Source organism: Rhinoderma darwinii, chromosome 4 (assembly GCF_050947455.1).
Source record: "Rhinoderma darwinii isolate aRhiDar2 chromosome 4, aRhiDar2.hap1, whole genome shotgun sequence".
Lineage (NCBI taxonomy): Eukaryota > Metazoa > Chordata > Amphibia > Anura > Rhinodermatidae > Rhinoderma > Rhinoderma darwinii.
The window spans coordinates 260,642,476-260,662,504 of NC_134690.1; the positions used below are offsets into that span (position 1 = coordinate 260,642,476).

Here is a 20,029-nt window from a genome sequence, read left to right on the forward strand (position 1 = left end):
ATTTATGGGTAATGTGACCATTTAGACTCCATAGTTTCTTCACAGAACTAATTTGAATTGGGCTGGGAATTAAAAAAATATATATTTTTTCCAATAATATGTCATTTTAGCTCAAAAATTCTTATTTTCACAAGAAATAAAATACTCCATTCTGTTGCCCAATTTGTCCTGAGTGCGGCAATACCCCATTTGTGGTGATAAACTGCCGTTTGGGCCCATGGGAGGGCTCAGAAGGAAAGGAGCGCTGTGTGTTCTTTGGAGTCCAGATTTTGCTGGATTGGTTTTCGGGTGCCATGTCGCATTTGCAGAGCCCCAGAGGTATCAAAGCAATAGAAACCAACCACAAATGACCCCATTTTGGAAACTACACCCCTCAAGGACTTCATTTATGGGTGTTGTGACCATTTTGACCCCATAGTTTTTTCACAGAACTTATTTGAATTGGGCTGGGAATGAAAACAAAATTATTTTTTTCAAATAATATGTAGTTTTGGCTGAAAATTTCTTATTTTCACAAGAAACAAAATACCCCATTCTGTTGCGCAATTTGTTCTGAGGGCCGCAATACCCCATTTGTTGTGATAAACTGCCATTTGGGCCCATGGGAGGGCTCAGAAGGAAAGGACCACCATTTGGCCTACTGGGGATTTTCTAGTGCGAAGTCATGTATGCAGAAGCCCCTGAGGTACCAGAACAGTTGAAACCCCCAAGAAGTGACCCCGTTTTAAAAACTACACCCTTAAGGCATTCATCTACATGTGTAGTGAGCATTTTGACCGGAGACCTACACCCCATAAACTGTAATGTGGGTTCTCCCGGGTATGGCAATACCCTACATGTGGCTGTTATCAGCTGCCTGGACACACAGCAGGGATCAGAGGGGAAAGACGAGGGGGGATAAGCTGTGTGGAGTGCATCAGGGTAAGTAAAATTGGGGTAAATTATAAACCAAGGGATGTATGATAAATTTTAAAACACTTTCATACAGAGCTCTGGTTATTCGGGACACGTGTCACATTGATATATTGTGTCCTCCCTTACCCCCTCTTATAGCAGACTTTGCACCTCTTTTGACTTTTTCCCTTCTTGCCAGTTTGGGGAACTTCTCCTGGAAAGTGTTGCCCTGGTACGATGCGTGTGGGCTCGCTTCCAGAAGTACTGGGTGCCCCCCCTTCTTGGTCCCTAAAGATTAGGTTCTTGATAATCACCTCTTGAAATTCCAGGAAAGTTCCCGTCTGGCCTGCACATCGACGTAGCATGTACGCATTGTACAATGCCATCTGTATGATGTGCCCGGCCAGCTTCTTATACCACACCGCATGGCGCTGTAGGGCTTCAGGGCTTGATCTTACAAGTCCATCCCTCCCATGTACCTATTGTAGTCCAGGATGCAGTCTGGTTTGGGGGTGGCCTTTCCTTCATATATCCTAAACCTGTAGGTATACCCTGATGCACTCTCACAGCTTATACATCTTCACGCCATACCTTGCCCTCTTACCCGGCAGGTACTCGCGGAATTGAACCCTCCCTTTAAAATGTACCAGGGACTCATCAATAGAAATACACTTCTCGGGGGTGAATGCTGGGAAAACCGGGCACTGGAACGGTCTAATAGGGGTCTCCGTTTATACAAACGGTCAAAACTGGGGTCATCTCGGGGTGGGCACGGCTCATTATCAGTATAATGTAAGAAGCGAAGTATTGCCTCATTTATTTCTTTTTTTAGGTTCCAGTTCAGTTCTGAAGTTGCTTTGAGGGGCCCATATATTAGAAACCCCTATCAAACACCCCATTTTAGAAACTAGACCCCTCAAAGTATCCACAACAGCATTTAGAAATTTTATGAACCCTTTAGGTGTTTCACGGGAATTTAGAGCAAAGTAGAGGTGAAATTTACATTTTTTTTTTTGTCAGAAAATCCTCTTTATACCATTTTTTTTATAACACAAAAGGATTTATCAGAGAAACGCAACTTAATACGTATTGCCCAGATTCTGCAGTTTTGAGAAATATCCCACATGTGGCCCTAGTGCGGTAATGGACGGAAGCACCGGCCTCCGAAGCAAAGGAGGACCTAGTGGATTTTGAAGCATCTTTTTTATTAGGCACCATGTCCGGTTTGAAGAGGTCTTGTGGTGCCAAAACATTGGGAACCCCCCAAAAGTGACCCCAATTTGGAAACTAGACCCCTTGAGGAATCCATTGTAGTTTTCTTGGGGTGCATGCAGCTTTTTGATCAGTTTTTATTCTATTTTTAGGTGGCGTGGTGACTAAAAAACAGCAATTGTACGATTGTTTTTTTTTTCGTTTTTTTTTACAGCGTTCACCGTGCGCTATAAATGACATATTCACTTTATTCTGCGGGGCGATACGATTACGGCGATACCAGATGTTTATAGTTTTTTTTTATGTCTTATGGCGTTTGCACAATAAAATACGTTTTGTAAACAATCATTCACTTTTTGGGTTACCTTATTCTAAGCGCCAGAACTTTTTTATTTTTCAATCAATAAAGCCGTGCCAGGACTTATTTTTTGCGTAACGAACTGTAGTTTCGATCAGTACCATTTTTAGGTACATGCGACTTTTTGATCTCTTTTTATTCCATTTTTTGGGAGGTGAAGTGACCAAAGAATTGTGATTGTGGTTCGGTTTATTATTTATTTTTTTTACGGCGTTCACCGTGCGGGATAAATAATGAAATAATTTTGTAGTTCAGGCCGTTACGGACGCGGCGATACCAATTATGTATAGTTTATTTGTTTGTTTATATATTTTTATTAATAATAAAGGACTGATAAGGGAAAAAGGGGGATTTTTACTTTTAATACTTTTAAATCTTTTATTTTCTTATTTTTACACAACTTTTTTTAACTTTTTTTTTACTTTATTACTTTGTCCCACTAGGGGACATGAGGGCAGGAGGCCCTGATCGCTATTCTAATACACTGCACTACATGCGTAGTGCAGTGTATTAGAACTGTCAGCTACTCACTGACAGCAAGCATAGTGGGTCCTGACGTTGTCAGGACCCACTAGGCTTCCGTCTATGGCATCGCCGGACGCCATTGTTTGGTGTCCGGTTGCCATAGTCACCATCGCCGGCCGCTATCGCGTAGCAGGCCGGCGATGGCAGCTTAACCCCTAAAAAGCCGCGATCTCTATAGAACGCGGCTTTTAAGGGGTTAATCAGCGGGGACACAGCGATCGGTCCCCGCTGTAGGAGCTGTGACAGCTGCTGAACAAGACAGCAGCGTCACAGCTCCTGTATGTGTCGGGAGGACGGCCGAAACGGCCGTTACTCCCGAGACGTACTATTACGGCATGGAGCGCGAACGATACAGCTGCCATGACGTAATAGTACGTCAAGGAGCGGGAAGGGGTTAAACTGCAGTTTCACTGCACTGTGTAAATGCAGCCTAAAGCAGAAGCTAGGAGTGAATCCAATACGAAGGGAGGTTTTTTTTTTTTGTAGTCAAGAATTTTGGGTTACAAAAAAAAGCAGATCGAGACTTCGGGCCTGTTGACATCAGCGCTCGGGTTCCATTCAACCTTTTCGTCAGAGGAACCGATGAACGGAAACAATCGCTTCTGTTTGCATTACAATTGATTCCAAATGGTAATGCTTCCATTTCAGTATGCTTCAGTTTTTTTCAGAGAAACAATAGTGCTGCTGACTGCGCTATGGTTTCTGTGGAAAAAACTAAATCAATAAAACTTTACGGTACGGAAACGGAAGCATAGTATGTCGACTACACTACTGATTCCATCAAAACGACAGAACCCTTGCACAACGGAGACAAACGGAAACCATTGGCACCGGATCCATCATGGTGATGGAACGGTTTCCGTTTGGGTCAGTCAAGGTCACGTTCCGATGGAAACCTCAGACGGAACGGGACCCTGGCGCAGATGTGAACTAAGCCTTAGCCGGGTGAACACTTTTCACATGGGGAAGGTGAGAAGAGAAAAAAGAAAAAAAATCCAGGGATGTGCAACCATTAAAAAGTATTATCCAAGGCAAATCCAATGACACTGAAGTTTACCTGTCAGGTGACTTTTCAGAATAAGCTGTCATATGTGTGTACACGAGGAATAACACGATTTCTGGCTATTATATGGCTTGTAAGGGGTTGTTCACATATGTCCGGCCTCCGCTTCAGTTTAGCTCCAGTGTGTTGAAGAAAAGCCGGAGGCAAACTGATGCTAGAACGGATCCCATAGCTTCTTTCTATGGGATCTGGTCTGGCACAGGGGACATCAGTTGTGGTGCTGGACCTCCCTGGGAGCCGTATCCAAAAAAAGTTACCTGTAGCGTTTTTGGTTCCGACTCCCAGGGAAGTCCGGCACCGTATCTGATCTAATTCAATTGTGGCCGGATCAACGCCATGTGCTGCTGCATCCACCTTCTGGAAAGGTGTATGTGACCTAGGAGCGGAACCCCCGGTCATGGAATTGCCGGGGATTCCGCTCCAGGTGGAGACCCCGACGACTATCCTTCCACCAGTCCCGGAATTCAGCGGGACAGTCACGGATTACGTGCGGTGTCCCGCTGCTCCGTGTGTCCGGCGGTATGTTCCGCTATCAACTATGTTTGCGTCCACAGGATGCAGTTGAACTTAATACTGAAGCAGGGAACGATCAGGTCCCTGCTTCAGAATGAGCTCAGAGCGGAGGAGCAGAGGGAGCTCCTCCACTCGCTGATAATTCCCCAGGCACAGTGCTACTTTAAGCGTTGTGCTCGGGGAAGCCCTTGACATCACTGTCCATATATGGACAGTGGCGTTAGGTGGTCCTCCGAGAGGGAATCCCCGACCACAGCATACACAATGCTCCGGCCGGGGATTCCTCTGCCACCTCCAGTGGCTCTATTTACATGGGCTATTTGCAGCCACATTATTCTGTTCCAATATTTTTTTTTAGAGAAAAACAAACATTTTAGTGAACAGACAATTTACTTCAATGGAATTTTCAATTAGTTATTTGCTGTTGAAATAATATTCTGTCTAGGATGAAAAGCATAGCCTGCTATACTATTCTACCAGGGGCAGGTGTGGCACTATCGAAAGAGGGCCCTGCAGCATTATCTACAGGGGTTGTGTGGCACTATATACAGAGGGCACTGGCATTAGCTACAGGGGGTGTGTGGCACTATATACAGAGGGCACTGGCATTAGCTACAGGGGGTGTGTGGCCTATATACAGAGGGCACATTTTCAGAGCCTAGACTACCATTTTGTGGACCATTGTGGTAAAAACGGATGTTAGAAACGGACAGTAAAAACTGATGACACCGAAGGACAACTGATGGTTTTGTAGTAAAAATCGTGAAAAAGCCTGATGGCAACTGATACATGTGGATGAGATTTGTTCAAATCTGTATATGTACAAACTACTGTGTTATGCTGTGGATTTTCCGCAACGAAATCTGCGGAAAATCTGCAGTATTTACAATACGTGTGAAAATAGCCTTAGGCCCTGTTCACAGTATTTTGCCGCGGAAACCGCGGCAAAAAACAGCCGAAACTGCCTCTTATTGATTTCAATGGGAGGGGAAGTATTTGGTGAGGGGAAAAAGTTGGTTTTTAATTTTTTTTTTACTTGGGACATTAATTTATTTATTTCAAACTTTATTTAACTTTTTTTAAGTCCCACTGGGGGACTTTACTGTGCGATCTTTTGATCACTTTTATAATACACTGCAATACTCCTGTATTGCAGTGTATTATTGCCTGTCAGTGTAAAACTGACAGGCACCTGTTAGGTCAAGCCTCTGGCACGGCCTAACAGGCAATTAATAAAGGCAGACCTGGGGGCCTTTGTTAGGCCCCCAGGCTGCCATACAAACCATTGGCGATGCACGTGGGATGCCAGTGGGGTGAGAGAGGGAGCTGCATCGGAGAGGTTAAATATGATTGGAGACCACTACTAGTGGTCTCCGATCGTTGCCCTGCAGCCTGAGGTGGTTAGCAACAGCCCGGGATTCAGCAACACCCCGCACGATGCGGGAAAAGTTCTTCTGAAGTGCCGATGTGAAAAGGCAGCACTTCAGAAGAACTACCCTGAACGGCCGTGGTAAAAACACTATACGCCGGTCGTTAAGGGGTTAATTTATTAAATGCATTTACTCTAGTTAACTTGACTGTAATGACACAACCAGAACGGATTCCTCTAGCTTCCAAAGTCATTTTGACAGTGTCCTTTATATGCTATTAGCTGGCAGTTTGAATAATGCCACCCAGGGAATGTTCAAATATTGGTGCCCTCAATCTTCCCAAATGTAAATTAAAATATTAGGTATTCTGCAAATCTAATTCAGCCTGTTGTGCGAGATGCCAAGAAACACTTTTGTGGAGTCACTTACCAGTGTTTAAACTTTCAACTCGCAAAGGTAAGCCAGACTGTGCAACTGCTACAAGTTTCAACGCAATGTAGAACTGGCTTCTTCCAAAGTAGCCAAGTCTTGTTGCTCCACACAGCTCCATGATCTGAAAAAGATTGGATAAAAAGGGAGGTGTGTGTAAGCATCATATATATATATATGGGATGCACGGTGCATCGAAACTTCGATACTGTTTCGATACTGTGCATCCCTAAACGGTTCGATACCGCTATTTCCTGTATTTCGATACTGAGCTGCGCAGCCGCACAGCTCAGTATAGTAATACATGAATGTATGGGAGCGCGGCCGCGGCTGTGTAATTCAGCCACAGCCCCGTTCCTCAGTCATAAGTTCGCGGGGTCAGGATGATGCGATGCGGCCAGCGCTGCACTAATGAGCGGCGGCACTGGAGACAACATGGCAGGCGCTCTACAAAACACCCCCATGTTCTGTCTCCAGTGCCTGAACTGCCGCTCATTAGTGCAGCGCCGGACGCATCTCCTCACGCTGACCGCGCGCGCACTTCCTGTCAGGAGCGGGGCAATGGCTGTATTACACAGCCGCAGCCCCGCTCTATAACGGCGGAGATCAGAGAAACATCTCATCTCCGCCGTTATTCCCCTGAATGCTGCGATCACAGCTGACTGCAGCATTCAGGGGAAAATGAGAAGGGGGGATGCCCCTGGATCGCGTCACAGGGAATTCCTGTGACGCGATCGAGGGCCATACCATATATGGGCAGACAACCCAGGGTCTATTGACGGACCCCAGGGCTGTCTTACCATATTTCTTGTTGTTAGGACATACCCAAGTATGTCCTAACAACTGCCTGTGTGCTATCCGTCCACAGGCTAATGTACTGGCACATATCTGATATATGTCTGTGTGCTATCCGTCCACAGGCTAATGTACTGGCACATATATGATATATGTCAGTACATTAAAGTTTAAAAATAAAGTAATAACAAAGTATTGTTAAATTTAAAAAAAAAAAAATACACATTCACCTTTTTTACAATAAACATTAAAATAAGTCTCAATACATAAAATACACACATTCAGTAATGGCGCGCACAACAATTTTTTTGCATCATTTATGATGTGTACGCTGTAAAAAAATTAAATAAACACGGCTTTCATTCACTTATTAATGTGAGGCGCGAGGTGCGATGAATTTAACCTCCATGTTCCTCACATTAATAGTAATTAACCCCATCATGTACCTCGCACATTAACCCATTATGACTGAGAAACATGATGGGATTAATTACTATTAATGTGAGGCGCGTTCAAAATTCATCACACGTTGCGCCTCACCTCAGAAAACGGAAGAATTTTTTTTTTTATTACTGTTGGCAAAAGTATCGAAACTGGTATCGAAATCGCAATACTAAACTAAGTATCGGTATCGAAGTCCAAATTCTGGTATCGTGACATTATATATATATATATATATATATATATATATATATAAAAATAAAAAAACATTAGTACACAAGACGTATGAACCTTTGAATACCTCGGCATGTCAGGTGGTGCTATCGGAGGTATAGAACAGAAGACCCTAATTGCTAGAACAATGGACTTGTGGGATCATTGAGAGTGCCGCGCTCCGGTGCTGAAGGAAACTGCAGTCCCATCAATTTCAGGGAAAGCGCTGTCATATACAAAGGTGAAAGGTGTCGAATTATTTTTTTTTTTCACTAATTTGTATTTTTATATGTACTTAATTTTTTTCACATGAAACTTATTTTTATTTTTTTATTAAACACATTATTTACTGGGGGCTGCCATGTTTTATTTAATCTGTGTACACGTCTTTTATCGACACATACATAGATGGAATACAGCAGCTGCAGGGCATAGGACATAACGAACGGGAGCCATGCGTTTCACCCTCTGCCGTCTCGCTCTGTACTGTGCATGCGTTTTTTTTTGCGCATAATTATTAGTCCCTATTATAGACTATGAGAACATTTTGGGCGCTTTACGTGCCAAAGATTTGACAAGAAACTTTCTTCCCGCAACCCGTTATTTAACCGCTCGCGGAAAAACGTATTTTGTATGTACTAACGGAACGCTTTCTCATTGATGTAAATGGGAAGCTTAATCGAGCGTTTGACGTGTTTTTTGGTGAGTAAAATTTGCCAAAGACCAAGTAAAATACACGCCATGTGAACTTGTCAACTGAAAAGTCATTCAGCACAGGGGCTTCCCTCTTGACTTTCATCATTCTTAGCCTTTTGGTGCATCGTGTAGCTTCTACCAAAAACACTCCCAAAATGGGAGCTGGACACTGTTTAGCAATTTGGAGACACCTTTTCCTGGCTTGTAGCCAAAAATAGGGAGGGGGGGGGGTGAGTCTCTCTCCCACATTTACAGCAGCTGTAGGTCAGGCTGCTCTGCCTGATTCACCTTGCTGTAATTCTGGGAAGGGCTCCCTCTGGTGGCCCACATAGGAAAACTTGTCAAATTATTACATTTTTTAATACTTTCCAACTTGTGGAAGAAAAAAAGAAAAAGATACAGCAAAAAAAAAAAAAAAAAAAAAAACAAAACATAATAAAAATGAGTAACTTACTTAAAAATGTTTTATTTGTTGACACATTCCCTTTAACCCCTTCCCTCTTTAGCCACTTTTGACCTTCCTGACAGAGCCTCATTTTTCAAATCTGACATGTTTCACTTTATGTGGTAATAACGTTGAAATGCTTTCACCTATCCGGGCGATTCTGAGATTGTTTTCTCGTGACACATTGGACTTTAAGATAGTGGTAAAATTTGGTCGATACATTCAGTATTTAATTGTGAAAAACACGAAAATATAGTGAAAAATTGCAAAAATTAGCATTTTTCTCAATTTAAATGTATCTGCTTGTAAGTCAGGCAGTAATACCACACAAAATTGTTGCGAATTAACATCCCCCATATGTCTACTTTAGATTGGCATCGTTTTTTGAACATCCTTTTATTTTTCTATGACCTCACAAGGCTTAGAACTTTAGCAGCAATTTCTCACATTTTCAAGAAAATTTCAAAAGGCTATTTTTACAGGGGCCAGTTCAGTTGTGAAGTGGTTTTGAGGGCCTTATATATTAGAAACCCCCAAAAAGTCACCCCATTTTAAAAACTTCACCCCTCAAAGTATTCAAAACAGCATTTAGAAAATGTCTTAACCCTTTACATATTTCACAGGAATTAAAGCAAAGTAGAGGTGAAATTTACAAATTTCATATTTTTTTGCAGAAATAAATTTTTAATACAATTTTTTTTATAACACAGAAGGTTTTACCAGAGAAATGCAACTCAATATTTGTTACCCAGTTTCTGCAGTTTTAGGAAATATCCCACATGTGGCCGTAGCGTGCTACTGGACTGAAGCACCGGCCTCAGAAGCAAAGGAACACCTAGTGGATTTTGGGGCCTTATTTTTGTTAGAATATATTTTAGGCACCATGTCAGGTTTGAAGGGCTCTTGCGGTGCCAAAACAGTGAAAATCCCCCAAAAGTGACCCCATCTGGGAAACTAGACACCTCAAGGAAATTATCTAGGGGTGTAGTGAGCATTTTGAGCGCACAGGTTTTTTACAGAAATTATTGGAAGTAGGCCGTGAAAATTAAAATCAACATTTCTTCAAAGAAAATGTAGGTTTAGCGATTTTTTTTCTCATTTCCACAAGGACTAAAGGAGAAAAAGCATTGCAAAATTTGTAAAGCAATTTCTCCCGAGTAAAACACTACCCCATATGTGGTAATAAATGGATATTTGGACACACGGCAGGGCTTAGAAGGGAAAGAGCGCCGTTTGGCTTTTGGAGCTCAAATTTAGCAGGAATGGTTTGAGAGGCGATGTCACATTTACAAAGCCCCTGAGGGGACAAAACAGTGGAAATCCCCCACAAGTGACCCCATTTCGGAAACTACACCCATTGAGGAAATTATCTAGGGGTATAGTGAGCGTTTTGACCCCACAGGTTTTTTGCATAAATTATTGGAAGTAGGCTGTGAAAATGATAATCTAAATTTTTTCAAAGAAAATGTAGGTTTAGCTAATTTATTCTCATTTCCACAAGGACTGAAGGAGAAAAAGCACCGTAAAATTTGTAAAGCAATTTCTCCAGAGTAAAACAATACCCCACATGTGGTAATAAACGGCTGTTTGGACACACGGCAGGGCTTAGAAGGGAAAGAGCGCCATTTGGCTTTTGGAGTCCACATTTAGCAGGAATGGTTTGCGGAGGCCATGTCACATTTACGAAGCCCCTGAGGGGACAAAACAGTGGAAACCCCCCACAAGTGACCCCATTTTGGAGACTACACCCATTGAGGAAATTATCTAGGGGTATAGTGAGCGATTTGACCCTACAGTTTTTTTGCAGAAAATATTGGAAGTAGGCCCTGAAAATAATAATCTACATTTTTTCAAAAAAAATCTAGGTTTAGCTAATTTTTTCTCATTTCCAGAAGGACTGAAGGAGAAAAAGCACCACAAAATTTGTAAAGCAATTTCTCCCGAGTAAAACAATACCCCACATGTGGTAATAAACGGCTGTTTGGACACACGGCGAGGCTGAGAAGGGAAACAGCACTATTTGGCTTTTTGAGATCACATTTAGCAGGAATGGTTTGTGGAGGCCATGTCACATTTGCAAAGCCCCTGAGGGGACAAAACAATGCAAACGCCCAAAAAGGGACTCCATTTAGGAAACTACACCTCTTGAGGAATTCATCAAGGGGTGTAGTAAGCATTTTGACCCCACAGAAGTTTCATAGAATTTATTAGAATTAGGCAGTGAAAATAAAAACAGTCCTTTTTCTTCAATAAGACGTAGCTTTAGCGCAAATTTTTTCATTTTCTCAACAAATAAAGGAAAAAAAGAACCCAAAATTTGTAAAGCAATTTCTCCCGAGTACGGCAATACCCCATATGTGGTCATAAACTGCTATTTGGGCAAACGGCAGGGCTCAGAAGGAAAGGACCGCCATTTGGAGTGCAGATGTTGCTGGATTGGTTTCTGGGCGCCTGTGGGCCCAAAACAGTGGAAACCCCCCAGAAGTGACCCCATTTTGGAAACGACACCCCTCAATGCATTTACCAAGGGGTGTAGTAAGCATTTTAACCCTGCAGGTGTTTTGTAGAAATTAGTGTTCACTCGATGTTGCAGAGTGAAAATGGGATTTTCTTCCATAGATATGCCAATATGTGGTGCCCGGCTTGTGCCACCATAACAAGACAGCCCTCTAATTATTATGCGGTGTTTCCCGGTTTTAGAAACACCCTACATGTGGCCCTAATCTTTTGCCTGGACATATGACAGGGCTCAGGAGTGAAGAGTACCATGCGGAGTGGAGGCCTAATTTGGCGATTTACAAAGTATTGGTTCACAACTGCAGAGGCTCAGATGTGAAATAATAAAAAGAAACCCCTCAGAAGTGACCCCATTATGGAAACTGCACCCCTCAAGGCATTTATTAAGAGGTGTAGTGAGGATTTTCACCCAACAGGTCTTTTCCATAAATGAATGCACTGCGGATGGTGCAAATTAAAAATTTATATTTTTCCCTAGATATGCCATTCAGTGGCAAATATGTCATGCCAAGCTTATGACACTGGAGACACACACCCCAAAAATTGTTAAAAGGGTTCTCCCGGGTATGACGATGCCATATATGTTGAAGGAAACTGCTGTTTGGGCACGCTGTAGGGTTCAGAGCCGAGGGAGCACCATTTGGCTTTTGGAGAGCGGATTTTGCTTGGTACTATATTTGTTTGAGTATTGCTGGTGTTTTATAATGTGGGGGTACATATAAGCGGGGCGGAGTATATAAGGGGCATAGTCAGGTGGTATGAAAAAAAATTAATAATCCATAGATGTGTGTTACGCTGTGAAGCAATCCTTTCCGCACAGGCCAGTGTCGCACTGATAAATGGTGTAATTTCTTATCCCCCTTTTGGTCCACACTCTGCACCTTTGTAGTTTGAGGAATTTTGCTGGGAAGTGTTGTCCTGGTATAATACGGGCACCGTCGCTTCCAGCGGATATGTTTGGGCCCTCCCTTTCCTGGTTCCCTAATTTTAGGTCCTTGATAAATCGCCTCTTCAAACAGAAGAAATGTTCCCCTCGGGCACAACTGCATATTTTTTTATTTCCTGACTTATTGGAGCCATAACTAATTTTATTTTTCATAGACGTAGCGGTATGAGGGCTGGTTTGTTGCGGGATGAGCTGTAGTTATTATTGGTACCATTTTGGGGTACATGTGACTTTTTGATCACCTTTTATCCTATTTTTTGGGATGCCAGGTAAACAAAAAAATGCAATTCTGGCACAGCTTTTTTCGTTTTTTTTTATACAGCGTTCACCATGCGTTATAAACTACATGTTAACTTTATTCTGTGGGTCAGTACGATTCCGGCGATACCTAATTTATAGCATTTTTTTATGTTTTACAACTTTTTTCACAATAAAATTACTTTTGTAAAAAGAATGTATTTTTTTTCTGTCGCAAAGTTGTGAGAACCATAACGTTTTAATTTTTTTGTCGACGGAGGTGTATGAGGGCTTGTTTTTTGCGGGACGAGCTATAGTTTTTATAGGTACCATTTTTGGATACGTGCGACTTTTTGATCACTTTTTATTCTAATATTTGTAGGGCAAAGTGACTAAAAAACAGAAACTCTGGTAACGTTTTTTACGTTTTTTTTTTACGCTGTTCACCGCGTGCAATAAATAATACAATATTTTGATACCTCAGGTCGTTACGGTCGTGGCAATACCAAATACATATGGTTTATTATTATTTTTCAATAATAAAGGACTTGATAAAGAGTAAAAGGGGGATTGTGTTTTATTTGATTACTTGAAACTTTTATTGTTTTCAAACTTTTATTTTTTGCACTTTTTTTTTACACTTTTCTTCAAGTCCCACTGGGGGACTTGAAGGTCCAACGGTCAGATTTTTTTTTTTCTAATACATTGCACTACCTATGTAGTGCAATGTATTAGATCTGTCAGTCATTCACTGACAGCAAGCCGATTAGGCTTCGCCTCCCGGCGGGGCCTAATAGGCTTCCGTAATGGCAGAGCAGGAGACCATTGTGTCTCCTGTTGCCATAACAGCAGTCGCCAGTCCCGATTGCCTGTCAGGGCTGGCGATCTGCTAGTAACCGCTACGATGCAGCAATCGCTTTCGATTGCTGCATCGAAGGGGTTAATGGCAGGGATCGGAGCTAGCTCCGGTTCCTGCCGTTACAGGTGGATGTCAGCTGTACAGTACAGCTGACATCCACCGCTGATGACGCCGGATCAGCTCCTGACCCGGCGCCATCTTGCCGGCAGCTACGGAAGCCGATCAGGCTCCGCCGCCGGGCGGATCTTGACCGGCTTCGGTGCTAGGCAGACCGGGAGGCCAGTATTAGGCCTCCGGTTGCCATTGCAGCCACCGGAACCCCGGCAATTTCATTGCTGGGGCTCCGATGAGCTGCAAACACCTTAAGTGCAGCGATCGCATTTGAGCGCTGCACTTAAGGGGTTAATGGCGGGGATCGAAGCTAATTTCGGTCCCCGCCGTTACAGTCGGATGTCAGCTGTAAGATACAGCTGAGATCCGGTGATGATGGCACCGACTCAGTTTCTGAGCCGCTGCCAAACATTTGACGTACATGTACGGCATTTTGCGGGAAGTCAATGCTTTCCATGACGTACATGTACGTCAAATGTCGGGAAGGGGTTAAAAGGAGAGTGTGCTGGGGACACCTACTGAATGTCCGTAGTCAGCTGGCCAATCATATATGCCTTCTGACGGCACTCTTTCTGCTGCTCTGATACAGTACAGTATGAAGCAGGGTGTTATCGAGAAATAGGAGAGGGTTTATCCCTCTTCAAACAATGTCCCACAGCAGGTAGTTAGGAGTGAGGTTACAATGAATCTGGTTCCCCTTACCAGACATTTTGGTGGAGACAGAACGGATATAAAGAAATAGTAGATATAGGAGAAGTCTCCCTAATCTATGCATTGAGTGGATAATCCTGATCATAGGATCATTTACAGTGGCGAGATGCACCCACTAACCTCTCCTTATTAGACCATCATGCACACATCAGTTACGGTGACAGAAACCCTTTAATACATTTGGTCCAGGCATTTCTCACAAGGAAGAGGGGAAAGAAAAGGGAACCATTTTTTTTTATTTCAACAGTTGCAGAACTGTGTGTCTGAAAAGTTTTAATACAGTAGCTTGCATTAACTATACTTGCCATGACTCACACCAACTCAATTTAACCATTCTGCTAGTTATAAAAGATACCTTAACCCCTTCCCGCTCCTTGACGTACTATTACGTCATGGCAGCTGTATCGTTCGCGCTCCATGCCGTAATAGTACGTCTCGGGAGTAACGGCCGTTTCGGCCGTCCTCCCGACACATACAGGAGCTGTGACGCTGCTGTCTTGTTCAGCAGCTGTCACAGCTCCTACAGCGGGGACCGATCGCTGTGTCCCCGCTGATTAACCCCTTAAAAGCCGCGTTCTATAGAGATCGCGGCTTTTTAGGGGTTAAGCTGCCATCGCCGGCCTGCTACGCGATAGCGGCCGGCGATGGTGACTATGGCAACCGGACACCAAACAATGGCGTCCGGCTATGCCATAGACGGAAGCCTAGTGGGTCCTGACAACGTCAGGACCCACTATGCTTGCTGTCAGTGAGTAGCTGACAGTTCTAATACACTGCACTACGCATGTAGTGCAGTGTATTAGAATAGCGATCAGGGCCTCCTGCCCTCATGTCCCCTAGTGGGACAAAGTAATAAAGTGAAAAAAAAGTTAAAAAAAGATGTGTAAAAATTAGAAAATAAAAGATTTAAAAGTAATAAAAGTAAAAATCCCCCCTTTTCCCTTATCAGTCCTTTATTATTAATAAAAATATATAAACAAACAAATAAACTATACATAATTGGTATCGCCGCGTCCGTAACGGCCTGAACTACAAAATTATTTCATTATTTATCCCGCACGGTGAACGCCGTAAAATAAAATAATAATAAACCCAACCACAATCACAATTCTTTGGTCACTTCACCTCCCAAAAAATGGAATAAAAAGAGATCAAAAAGTCGCATGTACCTAAAAATGGTACTGATGGAAACTACAGTTCGTTACGCAAAAAATAAGTCCTCGCACGGCTTTATTGATTGAAAAATAAAAACGTTCTGGCTCTTAGAATAAGGTAACACAAAAAGTGAATGATTGTTTACAAAACGTATTTTATTGTGCAAACGCCATAAGACATAAAAAAAAAAACTATAAACATCTGGTATCGCCGTAATCGTATCGCCCCGCAGAATAAAGTGAATATGTCATTTATAGCGCACGGTGAACGCTGTAAAAAAAAACGAAAAAAAAACAATAGTAGAATTGCTGTTTTTTAGTCACCACGCCACCTAAAAATAGAATAAAAACTGATCAAAAAGCCGCATGCACCCCAAGAAAACTACAATGGATTCCTCAAGGGGTCTAGTTTCCAAATTGGGGTCACTTTTGGGGGGTTCCCAATGTTTTGGCACCACAAGACCTCTTCAAACCGGACATGGTGCCTAATAAAAAAGAGGCCTCAAAATCCACTGGGTGCTCCTTTGCTTCGGAGGCCGGTGCTTCAGTCCATTACCGCCCGAGGGCCACATGTGGGATATTTCTCTAAACTGCAGAATCTGGGCAATACGTATTAAGTTGCGTTTCTGTGATAAATCCTTTTGTGTTATAAAAAAAAATGGTATAAAGAGGATTTTCTGACAAAAAAAAATGTAAATTTCACCTCTACTTTGCTCTAAATTTTTGTGAAACACCTAAAGGGTTCATAAACTTTCTACATGCTGTTGTGAATACTTTGAGGGGTTTAGTTTCTAAAATGGGGTATTTGATGGGTGTTTCTAATATATGGGCCCCTCAAAGCAACTTCAGAACTGAACTGGAACCTAAAAAAATAAATAAATGAGGCAATACTTCGCTTCTTACATTATACTGATAATGAGCCGTGCCCACCCCGAGATTACCCCAGTTTTGACCGTTTGTCTAAACGGAGACCCCTATTAGACCGTTCCAGTGCCCGGTTTTCCCAAGCATACACCCCCGAGAAGTGTATTTCTATTGATGAGTCCCTGGTACATTTTAAAGGGAGGGTTCAATTCCGCGAGTACCTGCCGGGTAAGAGGGCAAGGTATGGCGTGAAGATGTATAAGCTGTGAGAGTGCATCAGGGTATACCTACAGGTTTAGGATATATGAAGGAAAGGCCACCCCCAAACCAGACTGCATCCTGGACTACAATAGGTACATGGGAGTGATGGACTTGTAAGATCAAGCCCTGAAGCCCTACAGCGCCATGCGGTGTGGTATAAGAAGCTGGCCGGGAACATCATATAGATGGCTTTGTACAATGCGTACGTGCTACGTCGATGTGCAGGCCAGACGGGAACTTTCCTGGAATTTCAAGAGGTGATTATCAAGAACCTAATCTTTAGGGACCAAGAAGGGGGGGCACCCAGTACTTCTGGAAGCGAGCCCACACGCATCGTACCAGGGCAACACTTTCCAGGGGAAGTTCCCCAAACTGGCAAGAAGGGAAAAAGTCAAAAGAGGTGCAAAGTCTGCTATAAGAGGGGGATAAGGGAGGACACAATATATCAATGTGACACGTGTCCCGAATAACCAGAGCTCTGTATGAAAGTGTTTTAAAATTTATCATACATCCCTTGGTTTATAATTTACCCCAATTTTACTTACCCTGATGCACTCCGCACAGCTTATCCCCCCTCGTCTTTCCCCTCTGGGCCCTGCTGTGTGTCCAGGCAGCTGATAACAGCCACATGTAGGGCATTGCCATACCCGGGAGAACCCACATTACAGTTTATGGGGTGTAGGTCTCCGGTCAAAATGGTCACTACACCTCTAGATGAATGCCTTAAGGGTGTAGTTTTTAAAACGGGGTCACTTCTTGCGGGTTTCAACTGTACTGGTACCTCAGGGGCTTCTGCATACATGACTTCGCACTAGAAAATCCCGAGTAGGCCAAATGGTGGTCCTTTCCTTCTGAGCCCTCCCATGGGCCCAAACGGCAGTTTATCACAACAAATGGGGTATTGCGGCACTCAGAACAAATTGCGCAACAGAATGGGGTATTTTGTTTCTTCTGAAAATAAGAAATTTTCAGCCAAAACTACATATTATTTGACAAAAATAATTTTGTTTTCATTCCCAGCCCAATTCAAATAAGTTCTGTGAAGAAACTATGGGGTCTAAATGGTCACATTACCCATAAATGAATTCCTTGAGGGGTGTAGTTTCCAAAATGGGGTCACTTTTGGTGGGTTTCCATTGCTTTGATACCTCTGAGGCTCTGCAAATGCGACATGGCACCCGAAAACCAATCCAACAAAATCTGGACTCCAACAAACATATAGCGCTCCTTTCCTTCTGAGCCCTCCCATGGGCCCAAACGGCAGTTTATCACCACAAATGGGGTACTGCCACACTAAGGACAAATTGGGCAACAAAATGGGGTATTTTGTTCCCTGTGAAAATAAGAAATTTTGATCACAAATGACATTTTATTGGAAAAAATGACATTTTTTTTCATTTCAGAGCCCAATTCAAATACGTGCTGTGAAAAAAATGTGCGGTCAAAATGGTAACAACAACCCTAAATGAATTCCTTGAGGGGTGTAGTTTACAAAATGGGGTCACTGTTGGGGGATTCCTACTGTTTTGACACCTCAACACCTCTTCAAACCTGGCATGCTGCCTAAAATATATTCTAATAAAAAAGAGGACTCAAAATGCACTAGGTGCTTCTTTGCTTCTAGGGCTTGTCTTTTAGTCCACGAGCGCAGTAGGGCCACATGTGGGACATTTCTAAAAACTGCAGAATCTGGAGAATACATATTTAGTAGTGTTTCTCTGGTAAAACCTTCTTTGTTACAGAAAAAAAAATGAATAAAATTGAAATTCTGCACGAAAAATGAAATTTGCAAATTTCACCTCCACTTTGCTTTAATTCCTGTGAAATGCCTGAAGGGTTAAAAAACTTTATAACTGCTGTTTTGAATACTTTGAGGGGTCTAGTTTTTAAAATGGGGTGTTTTATCAGGGTTTCTAATACATAGGCCCCACAAAGCCACTTCAGAACTCAAGAGGTACCTTAAAAAAAAGGCTTTTGAAATTTTCTTAAAAATATGAGAAATTGCTGTTTATGTTCTAAGCCTTGTAACGTCCAAGAAAAATAAAAGAATGTTCAAAAAACGATGCCAATCTAAAGTAGACATATGGGAAATGTGAACTAGTATCTATTTTGGGTGGTATAACCATCTGTTTTACAAGCAGATGCATTTAAATTCTGAAAAATGCAATTTTTTCAAAATTTTCTCTAAATTTTGCAATTTTTCACCAATAAACACTGAATATATCGACCAAATTTTACCACGAACATGAAGCCCAATGTGTCACGAGAAAACAATCTCAGAATCGCTTGGGTAGGTTTAAGCATTCCGACGTTATTACCACATAAAGTGAAATATGTCAGATTTGAAAAATGGGCTCTGAGCCTTAAGGCCAAAACTAGGCTGCGTCCTTAAGGGGTTAATAAACAAGAAGCAACCAGGCAAGTCCTCAGCGTCGCTTGCAAGATCACACCCAAAACTAAAAGCAGTCATTTAATCCCTGCCCTATGAGTAACCATTATTAGGACATTATGCATCCAAGGCCATTCAGCGCCTAAACATACAATTTACTAAGACAAATCAGGACAATGTGCGGTAACATTACAGAAATGATGAAGAAAACAAGCTATAAACAACTGCTTTACCAGAAATTGGACTTCAAAAGTAAAGACGTTTTCAGACATGTCAACATGTATCATCTTTTTAGATATGATCTGACACAAGTACAGTAGAGCTAGGATAACTATCTGTGACAAGACGTACACCCCTGTGATCACCACATGACCAGCTGTTTTTGATCACATCTAAGTTCATTAAAGGGTAACTAATAGTGACATGTCAGAAGTTTTGATTGGTGGGGGTCCGAGCACTGAGACCCTCATCAACCGCTAAATAGAAAGTCTATGAGCCCGTACTCCGATAGATTGTTTTACAAAAAAAGCTGAACAGAAATTAAGCGGCTGAGCGCTCACACGAGCACATCTTTAAAGAGGCTCTGTCACTAGATTTTGCAACCCCTATCTGCTATTGCAGCAGATCGGCGCTGCAATGTAGAGAAGAGTAACGTTTTTTTTTTGTAACGAGCATTTTTGGCCAAGTTATGACCATTTTTATATTTATGTAAATGAGGCTTTCTAAAGTACAACTGGGCGTGTTTACAGTTATGTACAACTGGGCGTGTCTTGTGTATGTACATCTGGGCGTGTTTACTACTTTTACTAGCTGGGCGTTCTGACGAGAAGTATCATCCACTTCTCTTCACAACGCCCAGCTTCTGGCAGTGCAGACACACAGCGTGTTCTCGAGAGATGACGCTGTGACGTCACTCACTTCCTGCCCCAGGTCCTGCATCGTGTCGGACGAGCGAGGACACATCGGCACCAGAGGCTACAGTTGATTCTGCAGCAGCATCGGCGTTTGCAGGTAAGTAGCTACTTA

General features: G+C 42.6%; 1 protein-coding gene across 4 annotated transcripts in view; it reads right to left on the reverse strand.

Annotated features, from left to right (window-relative positions):
- The window catches only part of REPS1 (RALBP1 associated Eps domain containing 1), a 138,583-nt gene that overhangs the window by 70,688 nt on the left and 47,866 nt on the right, over positions 1-20,029 (reverse strand). For all 4 annotated transcript variants that reach the window (XM_075862428.1, XM_075862429.1, XM_075862426.1 and 1 more), the window contains exon 2: positions 6,365-6,488. In XM_075862428.1, coding sequence (XP_075718543.1) covers positions 6,365-6,488 — 124 coding nt within the window. The remainder of the gene's footprint in view (positions 1-6,364; positions 6,489-20,029) is intronic.